Below are 21,304 nucleotides of genomic sequence, written 5' to 3' on the forward strand. Positions count from 1 at the left end.
GGAATTAGTAGCATAACACACTCCAGTGGCCCCAGGTCCATCGATCTCACTGGCCTCAGACATAGCTTTCATTTAGCGCTGGGGAAGCAAAGGCAGTTCCAGCATACTAGAGTGGATGAGGAGAAGGCCTGGGGGCATCTGAAGGTTAGCTGCAGGAAGCCAAAAAGAAAACATGCAGCTTGGTCTGCCTGAACAAGTTAGCCCCATACCCAACCATCTTCCCAAGGTCAACTGATACCATAGTAACCTTCCAGAAGAAGCAAAAGGGGCAAGGAGGGTTGCACAACAGTAATGCTGATTTATACAGCACACCAGTTTGCCTGGGTGTCAAAAATGATCCCCCCCAGAGTGCTATGATTTCATTTTACATACATGGACACTCACAAACATACAAAAGTTACTCTTCTATATCCGTTCTTTAATGGGTTATCAGGCTTACCAGGTATTTCATTAGTCCTCTTCAGCCTCATCATAGCAAGGCTAAACAAAATGCCAGGCATTACTGCTCACCCAATGAATGGTCAGGTGTCCAGCTAATTAAATCCCTCTTGGTCTATACATCATTTTACTCATGATATACAACAGCTATCCAAAAGACATCCAACCAAAAGACATCCAAGTTTCTATTCTATGCAGATGGAGGGGAGACAAGTTTTGATAGGAAAGGATCAATTTATCACCAATACATCTACAAATTTAAATCCATACAAGCAACTTACCACAGTGGAGGAATAACACATACGGCCCACCAGATAAGGAATCTGGAAAATAAGAAAAAAAAAGGTTATTATAAATCAGATGCTTCAGAGCCTTTTGCGATTTTGTACAGCCAATATCATAATGCTGTTATTCCACAACCTACATATGTTACAGTCCCTGGACGTAAATGAATGGGTACAAAGTGCCACTTTTCACCTCATTTCATATTGTTCCTGGTCAGTTTTATTACTAACTCTGTGATTATAATAATTCTGCATTATAAAAATCAGGCTGGTACCTACATACTGGTCCTTCCTCTGCAGGAACTCTGGAAACAAAGTAGGCTGCACCTCAGAAATAGAAGTAAAATTCCAAGATGAAAGATGTGAATTGAAAGGTTATTTGCCCCCCACCTCCCAAATACTGACAGAGAGACTCTGGTAGTAACAATTACTTAGGGAACAAGGCCTCTTCCCTCCATGGAGGGTGAGGTTGCAAAAATCTATATCCGTAACAAGTTATTTGATAGATTTCATCTTAAAATTGTGTAATTTGTAGTTGGGAGGCTTGAGCTAGGATATCAAATCCTTAGATGTCCACATAGCTGTTCTTAAACTAGATACCCTACCCCTTTTTGGCCCTGGAATTTCTTTAACATGACAGCTATTTAGGTCACCCTCTCCCTGGGTGGTTTTACTGCTGCACCAGTTACCCCTGGTATTTACTCCATTAATACTGCAGAGGCAGCCCTGGCAGTGCAGTACTGTTATAATTACTCACTCAGACTGAAATGTCAAAATGCTTACCCTCAAATGAAAGCACAGGTCACATTATTACTCTTTCTGTCTCTTTTCATTCATGCCTCTCACCCCCCCACCCCCCACTTGCCCTAGTACTGCTCTCCTGCAGTCCAAAGATCATTGTCCTAGAACATCCTCTACCCTTATCTCCTCACATGCAGCAGACATTCAGAGACACCGCCCCAATTTAAAAATGTGAACATTCAGCTTTTGGCTTTACCTTAAGTAATGTTTCACCGTAAAATGAGAAGAAACAAATAACATCAAGGGCAAAACACAACAATTTTGCAATTTTTTTTTTTAGGAAGTGTTGTTGTGTCTTTCGGCTTTTCCCAGTTAGGGGTCGCCACAGTGGAACTCCGGTCCGTTACTCGGACATTTACTTTTATTATTTATTTTCAAAGTCATTAGAACAGTAAATCAATCATAATTTGGGTTTATTTTTTAACTGCTTTTTGAACAAGTGTCCATAGCGTGTGTCCCCAATTTCTGTTTATCTCATATTCTAGAAACAAAAGGGACAAAACACGCACCACTCCCCCTGCTAACTACTGCTCACATTATTTATTCTTATTTGCTTTGGTTTCTATATGCCGCAGTGGTACGGCGGTAGCGTTGTTACCGCACAGCAAGAGGTTCTCCCATTCGATTCTTGGCTGGGCTTGGGAGTGCCTTCTGTGTGGAGTCTGCATGTCCTCCCCACAGTTGGGTAGCGGTCAAAAGACATGCGTGCGTAAATGGGCTTGCCTTCATTAAAGGTTGAGCTGGAACCTCGGCGTTTCATAAAAATCTACTGCCAATCATTAGCGGACCGGAGTTCCACTGTGGCGACCCCTTTGGTTTCCATGCATGGAGAAGAACACAAGTATAACTTCCCAGAACCTTTCTGCCCCCACTGTAAAGAACCACATGAAATACTGCTCTATTTTTTACGTTACAGTTCAGGACTTCCTCTTCATTTGTTGCACTTTATCTTCTAGATTTTGCTGATGTGGTCCTCTGTCAAACATTTCCAAGACAGTAGGACATAATGTACCCTCCTCATACATCACCTGTAGCTAAAAACCTTAAAGGAAAACGCCACCCTAGAACTAAAAAAAAATCTTTTTTTTTTCATTCCATCTTTGTTTACTGGCCTATTTTAATACCTCAAAATCACTAAGTGCTTTATTTGCAATTTTAGCCCATTTTCCACAACATGGCTACCAAAGAACGCTTGATGTATCAACGTGATCTTGTTCTTCTTCAAACTTCTTTCCCACAATGCTTTCTATGACTCGTGCTTGACATAAGGAAGTAACTGTGTATTCACATACCATTGACATCTAATGGGATTTATGTGAGCCATTGTCATATTCTATAGCTTCTGTAAAAGGACTGCTTCTTTTCTCTTTAATCACCCTCATTTATGTTTGGCTCAGGGCTTGTTTTACACTATACTTAGAAGTTATCCAGCTACAGTCAGAAAAGCAGCTAAATGCAGGCCTTTGTTCAGGGTTTTCTTTTGTGATCCAAGAGGAATTGACAGGCCCCTCCCCCACACTACTGCAGGTGTGTTAAAACCATCAAAAAACAGAAGTAAATCAATCGTTACTAGTAATAAAACAAACCAAAATTATCAAGCAGTTCTGCTACTTGCACCCAGAAAAAATAATGAAGCTATTTAAATGAATAATTTGATCTTCCTACTACAGGCAGAGGGGAAGAGATTTATACTGGAAGTCCCTTCCTTCCCATTATGAGCTGTCAATTGCACTTGATTCTGCAAGGGTCTCTCAGTGTAGTCACAGTTTTAACACCTCTGCAGTCTTTTTTTTTGGAACAACATGGAACACATAATGGGACTTCTGTAAATCCTCTGCGACATTAATAGATGTGCACTTTAAAGATAAACAAAGTTATTCCGGGTAATGAAATACATTTACCTGGGCACTTGCAGGTTTACAGACAATTGTGGCAAACCCAACTATTGTCAATATTACATAATAGATTTTTTTCCAATTATTTTCTAACATATTATGGGTCTCCTGTATACATGCCATATCAAACTTAAGGTTGTAAGGATCATGTCAAAACTTACCTTTCATTGCTTGACTGAAAAACCATTAAGGTTCTAGGAGATGCATCTAATAAAATCTTCCATCATTAGTGTAAAGAGTTTGTTTGTCGTTGAATATAATGAAAGTTTTTTCCTTTAGCAAATAATGTTTCAGCTTGTCTTTCAGGCCACAGCACAAGACTACATTTTTTCCTCTTACGTTTTCCTGGAGACAAGCTGATAATTGGACAATAAAAGCCAGAACACTAGTTTCTTCAAGGCTAAAAGTTAAATGTTTTCTGAAAGTATGCAAGTTGTTTTCACATTGTGTGGGGATAAAGGGAAAACAAACAAGAAGAAAATACTGACATCAGTTTGTATAAATAGAAGCACAGGCAATAACGTCTCTTAGCATGGATAACCTCAATTTCAGATTAAGGCCTGTGTTAGCAGCTATCTATTTTGGACAGATGTTTCTGTTAGGAGGGTTAAACATTACTTGAAGATGCACACAGTTGTGTCTGTATTAAGTTAACAGGTTATGGGATGTGTTTTTTTATTTTAAAAGACAAACTCCTGTAAAATGTGACAAGTTCCAATGGTTGAGAAGAAAAAAAAAAAACTGTATGAAGATTAACCTACCAAACACTAATAGGTGCATGTAAACTGGAAACAGACATTTAAAAAAGCTACCATATATACTGAGTGGGAATAATTAATTCTTACCACAATGGTGACGCTTTCCAAAATAATTACAAGAATGAAAATCGATAGCTTTCAATAAACACCAGAATTCAAATCACTAGAAATGTAAAAGTCCATCATTCTAGAAAAACTCTATCTGAACAACTAACCTTTCCTAATCTAACTAGAGAATAATGTCCCTCATCTAATCTAAAGCATAACAGCAAGGCAAAGGCGGGCTTACAGTTTTTGGCGAGTTCTCATTCATGGGTATCCACTGACTGCAACTATTCACTAACAGCTGCTCTTCACAAACTGCTCAGTAAGTGCTCAGTTTAACAGTCTCAACTGTTTTATTTTAAAAGTAACAGTTCTTTGAAAAAGTGTTTTTCCTATCAATCAGCTGTTTAAACAATCACCTAGTAACCAGGACCATTTTAATGACATCACCTACTGTTCAACTGATTCGCCACAGTTTGCACCACAGTTTGCACTTTAGAATATCCCTCACAAACATGAGCAATTAACAAACATGAGCAATTAAAAGTGTATCAAAACACTGACATATTCTTTGAACATTCTGTGTAAACAGGGGAATACTCAACATTAAAAAAAAAGTATTTACATTTCACAATTAGGCATGACGACATACAATGCAAGTTAATCTGAGAATATACACAAATCTCCTGCCAGACATGCTAACACAGACAAGGTTTTCATTTTCTTCACACTTCTCCCCCCATTATGACTCGAGCACAATTTTCAAGTGACCCTTGAAAACAGACGCTCGAGAAAAATGGGTTTGTCTGGGAATATCAATCCACTCCTCTCCTGGGCAATCCATTTGCACTGGAATGTTCAACTCCGCTGCAGCTTTTTTTTTCCTTCTGAGGAAACTTGGCTGAGCACAGCCCCCACACCACAATTTGATGCATCTAACCCTACAATAAATTCTTTATTGTAATCTGGGCTGGCTAACACGGGGGGGGGGGGGGGTCTTCCCAAAATCTCTTAGTGATGCCTGTTCACAATCTGTGGTCCACACTATCTTGTCTGGTTTATTCTCTTCTTTGGTCAGTAAGAGGTGCACCTATGGTACTATAACTGGGCACAAATTTCCTATAGTACCCTGCAGTCTCTAGAAATGCTCGTTTCTTAGTAACAGGAACTGGCCACGCTCGAACACTTTCCACCTCGACAGGTTCTGGTCTAATTTTACCACTTCCCACTCTGAATCCTAAGTAAGTGACCTCTGCTATATCTACTTGACACTTGTTGGGTTTAATGGTTAATCCTACCCTACTTAATTTATCCAAGACCTCCTCACATGTTGGTCTGAAAATGCCCGTAGCATAGTCTTCACTGTAGAGTTTAACCTCTCCACAAGACCATTAATCTGGGGATAGCAGGGAGTGTTCTTTCAATGTTTCACCCCACAAGTCAGCAGGTCTGACATGAAGTTGGCACCAGTCAGTATTTCCAAATGAAAACCTACTCTGCTGAATATTCTTTGCAAAGCACTTGCCACCTTTTCTACATCAATATCGCCTGCAAAAGGAATATTAGGGACTTTGGCTAGAAGTGGCAGATGGTAGGCTCTAGCCTCTGCCAACTGCCGCACTACCTCACCTTCCAGGCCTCTTTTCCAGCTCTCTCTTTAATACAACAAACCTTTGTTGCAGTATACAGATTCCCCCCTTTCCTTGAACCTCATTTGCTTCCTTATCTCCCTACTACAGGAAGCCTAGTATTTTCCGACAGCTGTATCTCACTGTCGCTCTAAGTACCATCACTCCCCTTCATCCTTGCAGTCAGTGTGTTCAAGGGAACATCAGTACATCCCAGCAGCTGTGGCTCACTTTCAGACTTACTGCTACAGGATAGCTCCTTCTCTGAAAACAGCCATCCCACTAGTCCCAGCTTCAGATAGGAGATTTCTGGGTCTCTACCAGACTACCGGACCTACATGCCTTTCTCCACGCCTGACTGTGCGTCACCGAATGCACACAAGATGCTGCATCATCAAAGTCATTCCCGGTCAAGACAACTGCAAGAATATCCTCAAACACACCTACTTCCTTGTTTACTCTTCCACCCTTCCAGTACAGATGAACCCCAGCCAAAGGCATTTGAAATGGGGACGCTCCCAATGCTTTGACTAGAGTGGACTGCCCAAGCAAGTACTGCTCTTCCCTAACCACTGAAAGCCTCACAATTGTTATATCAGAAGTTGTGTCCCTCTTACAGTTACCCGTTTACCATCTCCTAAGATAGGATATAAATTTTGGTGATAATATGGCACCCCAGTTGTTTCTAAACAACTTATCACTGGCAGCTTGTCTTCACCACTTGCTGACTCCCTTATGTTCAGAGTCTCACTTTGCCTCAATGGACATTTGGCTGCCATGTGTCCCCCCCTCTGGTTACACTTGAGCATCTAATCCCCACCACTGCACTTGGATTAGTGGTTTCCCCCATTACTGGTGTACTCTGTTGGAGTGGTTTAGACTGCCCCTCCATGGGTTCCCTTATGTCCATGTAGAGCACTGAATATTCCATTCCTATTCAGTGGTGCTCTGCTTGCCAAGTAGAGATCCCCTTTTCTCCCCAACTCCTTTGCAGAGTTGCACTCCCTGTCTGCTAACCAGACTCTCATGTCATCAGGCAAAGTACTGAGGGCTTGTTACCTCACCAAAAGATCTGTCAGTCCCTCAAAAAGGTGTGACCTCTTATCCACTCACCCATCTGTGAAAGTAAGTACTTAAATCAGCAATATAATCATGTACACTTTCATCTGCCTTGCATCTATGTTCATGAAACTTTTTTCTAGAAGTTTAAAACAAATGTCTAAAGCTATCTACAAGACAGTTCTTAACTTTAATATAATTCAGATATACATCAGACAATTCTAATGGAGTCAGGAGTCTAACCCAGAACTCACAGTCAACATAATTTTGTCTATATACCCTCTCAAAAATATGTATAAAACTATCAAAGTCATCCCTATCCCTGTAGTGAGGAAAATGTTTACTGATCTTTACAGCTTCTGGAGTCTGGTTGTTCCCTTCCCCCATTACCACCATGACAATCTTGAAGAGTATGAGGCTCCATTTCACACAGACACTGTCTCTCATTTGCCTCAGCATTTAAACGCCTCAGTTGCTCTTCATATTGATGCAGTTTCTCCTTACCCTCAGCCTCCCATCGTTTGGGTTCCAGTTCACATTGGAGCTGTTTCTCCCTAGCCTCCTGTTCCAGTCTCCTTAACTCTAGATGGATTCTCAGGTCTTCCAAAGAAAAGGTGGACTGTCCTGCCCCAGCAGACTGCACATCACCAACACCAAACTGGATATCCTCCAAATGGCTGGTCTGAGCTGCGGATGCAACCAAGGCTGAAATCATTGCTTCCCAACTGGATCTTTGTCAACTTGCTAAAATATTCTGCTGACATCCTTGCCCGTTATCCCTGACTAACTAAAAAAATAAATAAAACTTTGGTAGATAGAAATTCTGAATGTTTACCTTGTGGCTGTCAAGAATGTACACCATAATGACAACTACCCACAGGCTACAGAAATCCAATTAAAAGTCCTACCACTGCCACCAATAGTGTGACATCAAGCCAAATCCCCACCAGACTGCCAACAATTAATGTGACATCCAGCTATATCCCACCGGACTGCCACCAATTAAATGGGACATCCCTTACTATCCTGGGTCAGTAACTAAGGAGCCTCAATCCTCACCACCAACTCCAGTGTGGGTAACATTTCACAATTTCCCCCTAAGAGCACAACAGGAACAAGCTCAATAATCTGGGACTGGACTATATACTTCTGGCCACCCCTAATGCAACTAAACTAAATTTAAATCTGAGAAAGCCTGATGCAGACTTCCACCTGTGTCTCGTCCCCAAAATAATATGGTAATGCTGCTACCAGAGTGTCTTCATGCCCATCTAAAGGGGTGTCCAGTTATGAAAATTAAATAAAATAAATGATAACTATAACCAGATCAGCCAGGCCTTTGAGGGAACCTGGGGAGTATCAAATGGGTATAAACACACATTAATCTCTAAAGGAAACACTGATTTCTAGCCACAATGCAAAGTAATGAAAATATTTAATAAGTAAAATGATTACAAGAATGAAAATCAATAGCTTTCAACAAACACCGGAATGCAAAATTAAACTGTAGGATAGAAGTCCATCATTCTAGAAAAACTGTATCTGCATAAAGTACAGTTTTGTACCTACCATAAATGTAGATATTCGAGGATCTACATTGCTGCAGTCATAACCTGTGGGTAGTCCGCTGTCCTCGGTCGGCCCGAATACCAAAGAGCTAGTCTGGCTTTGGTCATTGTCGCCCAGAGCTGATGTCAGTACGTAGTAGTACTTAAGCACATGACCGACGCCATATCCTCAGTCTTTCTTGCCCCAGATGTCAGAAAGCCTAAAAAAAAGAAAGGCCAGAGCCAAAATAGTAAACACCCAACAACCCCCAGTGTGGAAATAAAGGGTATCCCAAAAAGAAACACAGCAACCACAAACTATAGGGGGGGAGGAGGGAGGGATAATAGGACTGCAGCAATGTAGATCCTCGAACATCTACATTTATGGTAGGTACAAAACTGTACTATGTTCTTCGTCTCACATTGCTGCAGTCATAACCAGTGGGTAGAATCCCAAAGCAAAGGAAAAGGGAGGCTGGCAAACTAAACAGCATTAGGAGCTGCTAACATGCCCTGTAAAACTGCAGTGGCAAACCCAGCCCTGGATTTGGAATAAAGAGGGAGATGGTAATGCTTAGTAAAAGTGTGTACCGAACTCCAAGTAGCTGCCTCCAAAATATCCTTAGTAGCTACCCCCCTCAAAAAAGCAGTAGATGTGGCAGTAGCCCTAGTAGAATGAGGTCTGATCCCAACAGGAACATTCTTCCCATGATGAGAATAACAAAAAGCAATACATTGACCAATCCACAAAGGAAACAAATAGTTGTTGAATCTGTCTGAACTCTTTAGTTCTGCTCAAATAATAACGTAGCTGCCTGTGGATATCCAAAGAATGCAAGACTTTTTCCCCCTTATTTTGGGGATCAGCATAAAAAGTAGGCAAATGAATAGACTGGTTCAAGGCCACATTAGAAATCACTTTAGGCATAAAAGTAGGGTTTGTACGCAAAGAAACTCTATCCTTATGGAATATCAGAAAGGGTTCAACTGCCATGAGTGCCTGCGATTCAGATACCCTCCTAGCAGAAGTAATGGCCAACAAAAAAGCAGTCTTCCAAGACATAAACTTCAACTCAGACGTAGCTGCAGGTTCAAAAGGAGGTAAAGTAAGCTTCTCCAACACAAAATTGAGATCCCAGGAAGGAGTAGGAGCTCATGGGGGTCTTATATTTTTTGTCCCTCTAAGAAATTGTTTGAACAAAGGGTGAGAAAATAAAGGAGGGTCACAATCATAGTGAGCAGAAATGGCTGCAGCATGAACCTTCACAGAAGAGAATGACAAACCCTTGTCCAGTAATTCAGTAAGGTACTGTAGTGCAAAACTCAAATTAGGTACTGAAACATCAAAGCCCTTTGCTGTGCTCCAAAGAAAAAATCTCCTCCATTTATCAGCATAAACTTTTCGAGTACTAGGCCGCCTGGCTTCCAAAATGACATCTAAAACCTGTTGAGGAAGCTGAGACCCCACCGGCTCTAATACAGAATACGCCAGGCTGTTAGATGCAGGGACTGCACCCTGACATTGAGAAAATGATTGTTTGACTGGGATAACAAATGAGGAATCTGTGGCAAAGGCCAAGGAGGCTCCTGAATTAAACTCCTCAGCAGAGGATACCAATGTTGACGTGGCCAATCTGGTGCTATTAGAATCATGCAAGGCTTGTCCCTCCTGACATTCAAGAGTACCTTGGGAAGAAGGGGCAGAGGGGGGAAAGCATAGACGTGAAGGTTGTTCCAACTGAAAGATAGAGCATCCACTTTCCAAGCATTTGGGTGGAACATCTTTGTGCAAAATTTTGGCAGTTGAAAATTCAGTGGAGAAGCGAACAGCTCTATGTCTGGAGTCCCCCAAGCCACGGTCAATTGTTTGAACACCTGAGGATCCAGTTTCCACTCGTGGGGATCCACAATTTGCCTGCTCAATACATCTGCTAGGGAGTTCTGTGCTCCTGGTAGAAACCGTGCTTGAAGATTGATTTGCAAACTCAGAGCAGTCTCCCACAAAATCATTGCTTGTCTGCAAAGATTGTAGGAATGGGTTCCCCCCTGCTTGTTGATGTACCACATGACTGTTGTGTTGTCTGTCTGAATCAACACCTGTCCCGGCTGAAGTAGGTCCTTGAAGGCCATCAAAGCAAATTGGACTGCTAACATCTCCTTCATGTTGATATGCAAATGTAGTAGTTTGGGAGGCCACATGTCTTGTATCCATTTCCCATTGAAGTGTGCTCCCCAAGCCAAGTCCGAGGCATCCGTCGTTAGGATCTGACTCGCCTCTGGTCGGGTCACAGAGAGCCCCCTGTTTAGGTGACATTCCTGAGCCCACCACAAGAATTCCTTCTGGATGCAAGGTATAATCCGAATGACAGTGTCCAAACCGTGGCAGTGTTGAGTCCACACACTTTTGAGATACCATTGTAGCTTCCTCATATGCAGTTTGGCACTGGGAAGTACTAGAATGCAAGATGCCATGAACCCCAAGGCTTGAAGGACTGTCCTTGCAGTCAGCCTGGACATTACTGATAACTGCTGGAAGTATAGATGAAGAGTTCTTGGTTTGTCCGGGGTCAGAAATGCCATCTGAGAAGCTGTATTCAGTCTCACACCCAGAAAGCACATGTCCTGAGAGGGCACTAGACTGGACTTTATTTCGTTCACAGAATACCCTAGGCACCTTAAAACTGCCATCACATACTGGAGATGTTGTAGCAACTTGTCTTTGTCTTGAGCAAGAATCAGGCAATCGTCCAGATAAGGATAAATTTGTATTCCTCTCTGTCTGAAGAAAGCAATTACAGGAGCCAGAACTTTTGTGAATACCCTGGGCGCAGTAGATAAACCAAAGGGCAATGCAGAGAACTGATAATGAGAAGTACCAGCCCGAAATCTCAGGAATCTCCTGCAGCTGGGCCTGATAGGGATGTGAAGATAGGCCTCTTTGAGATCTAGGGTTACCATCCAGTGATCTTTGCCTAGCATAGGCAGAAGTTGTTGCAATGTTAACATCTTGAACTTTGGAATGTCTAGGTAGGTATTGAGAATGGACAAATCCAGAATTGGCCTCCAAGTGCTTCCTTTCCTTGGCACTAGGAATAGACGGGAATAAAATCCTAGGCCTACTTCTGATGGAGGGACCACCTGAATTGCCCCCATCTGCAAAAGCAAAGAAATTTGCTCCTGAGCCTCCAGCCTTTGCTGAGGAGGCACATCCGGCATGCCTTTGAAAGGAGGAAAAGTGTGAAAATAAAACTTGTAACCTTGATTTATTATATCCAACACCCATTTGTCCTGGGTGACCAACTGCCAGTTTTGTTTGAAAAGTCCCAACTTTCCTCCTAGAGGAGCTGCCAGTAAGGAAGGGTCTGGCAGCTGAAGATACAGGTCATTGGGACTGTTTACGAAAGGGCTGACCCCTGCCCTCACCAGAAGACTGTGCAGGAGAACTCCAAGTCCTAGGTCTGAAAGAACCCTGAGCGTGAGCCCTGCCTCTACCACGTCTAAACCTGCCCTTAGACTGATAATCCGAAGAAGGATAAGACCATCCTCTAGCAGGCCAATTCCTACTAAACTTAGGGGGCTGCACCTGCATAAAATCCTTGACAGTCTGCATAGACTTAGCCTTATCTTCCATCTTTTTCAAAACTGATTCCACAGGAGGACCAAAAAGCACTTCAGATTGAAGAGGAGCATCCAAAATCCGAGTCTTAACATGCTCTGACAAATTTTGATCCTTAAGCCAGGCATGTCTACGAATAACTGAACCTGTAGCAGCCACCCTGGATGAAGCCTGAAGAGCATCAAAACCACACTGCAAAGAATGTTTGCCAACTTGATCTGATGCATGAACCAACTCCTGGAGCTTCTTACACTCTATACCCTCAGATAAAGCATCCACCTTAGATTTCAATTGGCCTAACAAAAAGTTCTGATACTTCAGCATATGAAATTGGCAATTCAAAGCCCTCATAGCTAACATAGAGGAGGTGTACACTTTTTCCCCCCACCTATCCAACGCTCTAGAATCTTTATCCAAAGGAACTGGATTCTTAGCCACAGAAGCCCTAACACCCTTCGGACCTTGAATAATAGTTTCCGGGTCAGCTCTAGGACTCTTGTACAAATACTTATGTGCTTCTGGAACTCTGTAATATCTGTCTGGCTTAACAGGGGCAGGAGGCAAATAATCAGGATTAAGGGAAGATTCAGAAAAAACATCCTGAACAACATCTAAGACAGGAGGAATAGCCAAGGGCCTATGTTGTGGCAGAAACAAAAATTCCCTAAGCCTTTTCCGAGAATCTGAAAAATCCTGACCTTCCCACTTGAAATGTTCTCTCATGGAATGTAAAGTCTCAGAAAAAGAAAAATCCTCTGGAGGAGAAGCAGAAGGACAGGAGTCCTCTGCATCCGAATCTGAATAGGAAGGGAAATCCTGAATTTCTTCAGCTGAGGAATCAGAGTAGTCTGAAGAATGATCCATTCCCTCTAAATCTGCCTCCCCCCTAGGCCTCTTCTCTGGGGGGGGCATAGAATCCCTGATCAAAGTAATCAAGTCCTCTGCCATTTTCAACATATGCTTTTTAGGAACAGGGGCTGGAGAGCTAGAACTATGACCAGGCCCAACAAGAGAAGGTTTGGCCTTAGCATGGCCTTTAGCCACTGAAGTAGAAGGCCTAATAACCTTTTGTAAAGATGGAACTACAGATACCGGAGAAGCACCCTCAGCCGGGCCTAACTCCTGAGAGGCCAACTCCTGCAAAAGTAAAGGTTCCCCCTGGGATTCAGCCGAACCCTCGGCAGGATCCACAGATTCAACCGGAGGCTCTGTAGAACCGGCGTCCGTAACGGACGACTCATCCGGTTTAGACCTCAAAGATTTATCTTTTCGTTTTTTAGCGGTAGCGGGCGTCGGAGGATCCGACGGCATGTTATAGTTACACCGTTTACCGAAAACAAGCCTGGCACAGTCTAATCTTCGTTTAATGGTGCGCTTATTAAATCTAGCACAAAAGCGGCACCCGACCACGTCGTGCTCAGGCCCCAAGCAAGGAATACAGAAAGAATGATAATCCCTATGAGGTATCTGTTTCCCACAAGAAATACAATTATTAACTTTTTCTGACATCCGGATAACTGAAGCAAGAAGACAAAAATTTCCCCAACGGGGTACTTAGCCCAACTTGGTCTTCGGTCTGAAACTCGATAAATGAAAATTTCAGAATGCCGAACGGCACTTGCAAACACTGCTTCTGACCACGCGGCAAGAAAGACTGAGGATATGGCGTCGGTCATGCGCTTAAGTACTACTATGTACTGACGTCAGCTCTGGGTGACAATGACCGACGCCAGACTAGCTCTTTGGTATTCGGGCCGACTGAGGACAGCGGACTACCCACAGGTTATGACTACAGCAATGTGAGACGAAGAACATCTAAACTTTCCTAATCTAACTAGAGAATACTGTCCCTGATCTAATCTAAAGCAATGGCAGGCTTACCGTTTTTGGAGAGTTCTCTTCTTCGGGTATCACTACACAGCACAACTGTCTGCAACTCTTCACAAACAGCTGCTCTTCACAAACTGGTCAGTACTTGACTAACTGCACAGCTTAACAGTCTCAATTGTCTTATTTTAAAAAACAACAATATGGTTATTTGAACAGCTGATTGACAGGAAAATTACTTTTTCAAAATAATCACCTAGCAACCAGGAACATTCTAATGACATCACCTTCAGTTCAGCTGATCCTCCACAGTTTTTACTTTAGAATGTCCCACACAAACGTAATTAGAAGAAATGTATCAAAACACTGGCAGATTCTTTGAACATTCTGCATAAACAGAGAAATACTCAAATTTACATTTCATGCTAGCATACAATGCAAATTAATATGAGAATATACACAAAACTCCTGCCAGACATGCTAACACAGATGAGTGTTTTCATTTTCTTCACAGGGTATTCAGCAGAATATCAGGGACAAAGGAAAAGAGGAGTACTTGTATTAATTGCTAGAAGAGCTCCAATAGCAAAAAGAGGAGAGAAAAAAAGATAATAATGGCAGACTTGTGGTAGTAAGGGAGCTACTGGCAAGGGATGAGGATTACACTGGCATGTATTTATATTCCAACTAAAATTGCAATTATTAAAAAACATTGGGAGAAATAATCAGGTTTCATCAGGGAATATTACTTCTAGTTGGGGAATGGAATTTGATTTGAAACAATGAGGATGTACCTGGGGGGCCTAGAAAGGAAAATATAAGAAACGGTAGATTTTTGAAGAAATGTATGAAAATATTTGATACAAAAGACATGAATTCAGTAGTAGGAACTGAGAAAATGTACTTATTTTCCCCAAGGTAAATAACTGGGCTAGTCTAGACAAAAATTTTTATTTCACAGGAACACGTACATTTAAAAAAAAAAAAAAAAAAAAAAAAAAAAAAAAAAAAAAAAATCGAAAAATTTGACACATAACCAATAGCCATTTCAAACCATGTCCCAATAATTACCAAGATACAAATGCACGGTGATAAAAGTAAAGATGAGACACTGGTGCTTGCCTACCTACCTGTTAAAAGTAAGGAATTTACGGAATGGGTAGTGGAAACTATTCGGGAGCTGTTACGGAAGATAGAAAGTAGTCCAAAAGTTATAGCTATTTACTGGGATAAAAATAAAATAAAACACTCCTGGTTAAGAAGAAACAATAATTATTTAGAGGGGCTGACAAAGGTTAAAGTAAGGGGAATCTCGCAGAATAAGAAGCGCAACTGCACAGTGCTAGAGAGAGAATAAGAATACCTGGATATTATGGATGAGTTTAGAAAAATAGCTGTTAAACAACTGTTTTTTGATAACTCCAGAGCATAAAAGACTTTTGGCGCAATGACTTGGACAACAAAAAGTAGAAAGGGTTGTCACCAAACAGAGGGAGCCTATAACAAGAAAACTAACCACAGATCTTGTAGAGGTATTAAGAGATATAAAAGTGGGAAAATTAAGAAAAAGCAAAAATGGAAATATTTACGAACACTTGTACGCCAAGGCTCAACATTTAAACAGTTAAGATGGAAACAAATGAGATAAAAATGGCGATGTATAACCAATCTGTAGGAAGGTCTCCAGCATATATGGTATTCCAGTGGAAGTTTTGGAAGCTAACAGGGAAGAAACCAATCTGGAAGGTCTTGTTTAACAGTATTTTAAAAAGGAAAGGAGACACTTGTCTTGTGTCTTTCAGCTCTTCCTGGTTAGGGGTCGCCACAGCGGAACTCCGGTCCCCTAATGATTGGTAGTGGATTTTTACGTACCGGGTTACCAGCCCTGAAGCACAACCTTCAATGAAGGCATGCCCCATTCACATATGCCTCCACACAGAAGACGCTCTAGCTGAGAATCGAACGGGACAACATTTTACTATGAGGCGACAATGCTACCGCAGCACCACCACCGCAGTATACATCCTAAAAAAAATGATGGTGGCTGTAATATGTAAAGACGGTAAAGAACCCATCAGATGCAGTTTCATTTAGGCCCATTTCAATTTTAAACTATGATTATGATTGGAAATAATCTTCCCATCCAGTCTACTTTCTTGGGCATCTACCAATTTCAACCAAGAAACTATACTTCTTGGTGATTTCAACCTTGAATGGCACTCCTGCTCATCCAATAATCCTTCCAACTTCCTAAACCTCTTCAACTTTACTCAAACCATAAACTGTCCAACTCGCACAAACATTCCAAAATGCAGTAAACATTAGATTGGATACGGACTAACAAACCCAACCCAAGTTACCTAGACGGTTGCCTTCCCTGACTCCCTCAGTGAACATTCTCCTAGGTTTCTATACAGAAAACATGTGCATACTCCTGGCAGCACCACCGCCCAACAACACATACGTAGCAAGAAATACTCTGCATACTCCCGGCAGCACCACCGCCCAACAACACATACGTAGCAAGAAATACTCTGCATACTCCCAGAAGCACCACCGCCCAACAACACATACGTAGCAAGAAATACTCCGCATACTCCCAGAAGCACCACCGCCCAACAACACATACGTAGCAAGAAATACTCTTCATACTCCCGGCAGCACCACCACCTAACAATGCATACGTAGCAAGAAATACTCCGCATACTCCCGGCAGCACCACCACCTAACAATGCATACATAGCAAGAAATACTTCATACTCCAAGCAACATCCCTTAAAATACATACATAGCAAGAAATACTTCTCCCCCTCTACCCTTAACCTACTACTACAACAATGTGATCAGACACCACTTAAAAACCTCCATCTAGACCTGGCTGTTCAGTATTTCAACAACACCTTCCTTAAAATACTTAAAAAACTCGCTCCCACTAGGAAAGTATGCTCAAAAGCCAAGCACCTACCTTGGCTAACCAAGGACACCAAACTGCTACTTAAACACAGAGATAGGGCTTGGTCGGCTTACCATATCACCAAATATGAAGTAAATCTCAACATATCAACAACTACGGAATCTAGTGAAGAAACAAATTAAAAAAGACAAACGTACTTGCAAACCTGTCAACAGAAACAACTAAATAATCCCCCAAAATTCTGGTAAAGCATTAATTTATTTATTTTACATTTGTTGACTGGATGAATGTCCATTTTCAGCAGAGGCCCGGGGAGAAAAGCTCCAAGGGTAAGCAGATACAGCATTACATAATACCAGCATTACATATTACAAACAGACTATTTACAGAGATTACATAAGTAAGTAAGCTAAACAAGTTTCACAGGTTACAGTTAATCCTGAGCGCAAGTCAGGATTAAAATAAATTACACAGTCAACTGGTTAACAGATTTTTACACATTCTAGAGTGAGTTAGCCAGGCTTGATACACTGACATAGCCAGTTAAGTGACAAATGCTGTTTGAGTCTAGTTTTAAATTGACCCAAGGTGGAAAGTAAGGTAATTATCATCTGGAAGAGAGTTCCAGGATCTACTTACAGAGTTTGTAAAGAGAGAATCACCGGCTGTGTTATTAATTTTGCTAATCTGAATTAGTAGTTTGTTAGAGGATCGAAGTCTAGGATTGTTATAGGGGGTGATAATATTTTTAAGTGCAGGAGCATTGTCTGGATTATAGAGGATTTTATAGGCCATAATCAGTTGGTTATACTGGATTAGGCTGGGTAGTTCAAGCCACCGAAGCAGATTTAGATTGATGCAATGATGTGTCCTAAAAGGCAGCCCAGTGGCTGTAGCAAATTGAGAGTTTGTTAAGGACAGTCTTGTTTAAATTCGAGAGTAGAGGGGATGCATACAGAAGGGTTGAAAGAAGGTGAGCGCGAGCTATGGCAATTTTAGCTGGAGGGGTTAGGAAGGCTTTTAGTCTGTAAAGTGACCCTAGTTTTTTTATTGATGGTTTTGATAGTTTGGTTAACATGTAGGTCAAATTTTAGATTATTGTCTATGATGACACCTAAAAGTTTTGTAGAGGGGACAGGGAAGATTATTGTGCCATCATTTGATTTTATGGTAAAGGTGAAAGCGGTAGACCTACATGTTGGTGAAAATAACAGCATTTTAGTTTTTTTCTGGGATTTCGGATCAGACGATGCTCAGAAAGCCAGTTTTCTATTATATTAAAGGTGGTCTGGGTAGCTGACCATAACTCTACTGGAGATGTGGCTGAGCAAATCAGAGTAGAGTCATCAGCATATTGGATACATCTGACTTTTGGGATGACAGTATAAAGGTCATTAATGAAGATGGAGAACAGCAAGGGCCCTAGTACAGAGCCTTGTGGTACTCCAAGGGTGTTAGGTAGAAGGTTAGAGAGTTTGTTCTGCCAGAGGACAGCCTGCTGTTGACCATTCAGGTAGGATTGAAACCATTGAAGGGCTCCAGTATCTAGACAGAATGTTTGCAGGGTGTGGATTAAACAAGTTGGTGATCAACCATTTTGAATGTCTTGGAAAGATCCAAGAAGAGGGCTGAGGATATGTAATTATTGTTGCGATTATGGCTTATGGTGTTGGTAAAGGCTAGGAGGGCTGAAGTAGTGCTGTGATGAGGACGGAAGCCATGCTGAGCGTCTGCCATAAGGTGATTCTGGATTAGGTGGTGCATGAGTTGTCTATGAATACATTTTTCCATAATCTTTGCAAGTGGAGAGAGTACAGCTATTGGCCTATAATTGGAGAATTCAGTAGAGCTGCCTCCTTTGTGAAGTGGGATTACATAGGATATTTTCCAGATGGTGGGAATTTTAGCTTCTACTATGGTTTGATTGATTAGTATTGAGACGGGTTAAGCAATAGCATCAGCTGATTTTTGTAGGTACTTGCCAGGGAGTTGATCAGCAGAAAGTGTAGTGGGTTTTAATTTTTTGATCAAGGTACGGATAAGTGAAGTGGCGACTGGTTGGAAGCTGAATGTGAGTAGGTTTCTAGGGGTGCTACTTTCAGGACCAGGGGAGCTAGGAGGTAGTTGGCTAGCTAGGGCTTGAATTGTCTCAGTAAAGAATTGGTTAAAACTATCAGAAACATCTTCAGGGGTTTTATCAATAGTAGCAGCAGGGATTGGGATTGAAGTTTGTCCAGGATGTAGTAGATTATTTAAACCTGCCCAAAACTTCTGAGGGTTATTTTGATTTACTGTCTGTAAATTACAGAAGTATTGTTTTTTTGTCTTGTAAAATTGATTTTTTGGTTTTGTTCCTGGATTGCCTGTATTTAATGTGATCTTGAGGGTCTTTAGAAGAACGCCATAAAGCCCATGCTTTGTTTCTAAGGGTAATTTTGAGTTTAGACTCTTTAGAAAGCCATGGCGCAGGTTTTGCCTTGGTTCTCTTTGAATGAACAGGTGCATGCAAATCAAGGATCTCAAGGAATTTGTTGTTAAAGTATGCTACTGCTTCCTCTAAGGGGAGGTGTTTTAGAATAGACCAATTACATGAGTTTAGTTTATTAACTAGTTTAGTTAATAAAGAATAAACAAACTAGTTTAACTAGTAAATAAACTAGTTTATTTTATTAACTATCATTTCAGCCCCAGACACATCCTATCCCCTGCACCAGTCACCTCAAACAACTCTGACCCAACTGCAACTCAAATCAACTCTCACTTTATAAATACTATAGGCTCCTAATCTACCACTTGCTCTTTCCCTCTCCTACTCCAAATATTCCCAAGCACGTCACTTTTACCTCCCAACTCCAGATATTCCCAAGCACTTCACTTTTACCTCCCAATCAAACTACTTACATAAAAAACTCTAAGCTAAAACCCTGCTGTCTTGCAGCTGACCAACTTCCTAATGAATTTCTAAACATTGCCGCTCCTTCTATTGCCTACCCCATACCTATCTTGATTAATCATTCTATTGCAGAATATGTCCCACTTCTCTGGAAAATATCACAATTCATTCCCCTCCACAAAGGTGGACCCTCTAAAGAACTAGCTAATTTCCGTCCCACAGCCATCCTTTTCCTCCCATGCACAAATCTTAGAAAAATGCATCCACAATCAACTCCTTAACTACTTCCTTAGTCACAACCTATTATCCAGTTCTCAATATGGCTTTAGACCTAAACATAGTGAAACTTATTAGGGTAGTACTAGTACTACACTAATCATCTCTTAAATGAAGATCAATATGTCACTTTTATCTTTCTTGACATGTCCAAAGCCTTTGACACCATATTCCCACCAACTACTACACAAACCATCTATGGCCTCAGTTTATCATCCCTGCCCTGGTTCCATTGCTGTATTTTCAATCATAAACATGTTTCTAAATGGCAGAACAGTCTTTATCCCCTTCAACCCATCGCAGTTGGTGTACCCCAAGGCTCCATACTTGGTCGTCTTCTCTTTAGCATATTTACAAACAACCTGAGCTCTGTAACTCAACTAGCCTCCACTGTCCAGTACGCCAATGATGCTACGCTTATCTGCTCAGCTCCCTCACCCCAAGAACTTCAAATAGAAATTGCAAACTTTCAGGACACAGAAAAATACCTCTCTGATCATCAACTCATACCCTAAAAACCCTAAAAAAAAAAAACAAGTTAATGGTTTTCGGAAACAAAAAATCCAAACCATGCCAGTTCCTCCTCACAATCCTCTCATCGAATAGAACAAAGATAGAACCCACAAACCAGACTAAACTTCTAGGTGCACAATAGATGATAATCTAAAATTTGATAAACATATTGCCCTAACAATCAAAAAAGTTCACATCAAACTTGTCACCTTCTATAGGGCCAAACCATACCTTACTCAAAGTGCAAGGCTAGCCACTGCTCAATCACACCTGCTTTCTACCCTCTTCTACGGTTGTCACATATTCCACAAACCTGCGAAAGACTAACCTCATTAACCTAGAATCCTGTTAAAACAAAACTGGCAAGTTTGCCACTAATCATTCACACAGGACTCACCATTGCACTGTTCTCTCCCACCTCAACTGGCTATAACTCCCTAACCTTTCATCTTTCAATCAACTTACCATGATCCACCAAATAGTTAACCAACCCAGCAACTGCTCTGCTCTTTCTAACCTAGCATTTATCTCAGGTCACTCAGATCCTCTGAAACTACAACTATCATGGAAACTCCCTCTATTCTTACAAAATTACTAAATTTTGAACTTTGATAGGGAGGATTTTTTGCAATGGACTGAGAAAGAGAGTGTTCCAAACAACTCCTAAAAGACTACCTAGCTAGTCACTGGATTTGCTCCTGCCATACTCCAGAATCATTCTTTCTAGCTCCCTTGCTATGTTACTCCTAACTTTATCCTTTATCCTGGGGTTCCTATTAGATGAATGAATGATCAAAATGTCGAGTACAA

The 21,304-nt window shown here is 41.4% G+C and overlaps 1 protein-coding gene across 1 annotated transcript in view; it reads right to left on the minus strand.

Moving 5' to 3' along the window:
• Positions 1-21,304, minus strand: part of ALDH6A1 (aldehyde dehydrogenase 6 family member A1) — a 403,302-nt gene that overhangs the window by 352,930 nt on the left and 29,068 nt on the right. The window contains exon 2 of the mRNA XM_044074724.1: positions 720-761. Coding sequence (XP_043930659.1) covers positions 720-761 — 42 coding nt within the window. The remainder of the gene's footprint in view (positions 1-719; positions 762-21,304) is intronic.

The sequence above is a fragment of the Protopterus annectens genome, chromosome 6.part0, assembly GCF_019279795.1.
Source record: "Protopterus annectens isolate FY-2018-M chromosome 6.part0, PAN1.0, whole genome shotgun sequence".
In the NCBI taxonomy this organism is placed as follows: Eukaryota; Metazoa; Chordata; order Ceratodontiformes; family Protopteridae; genus Protopterus; species Protopterus annectens.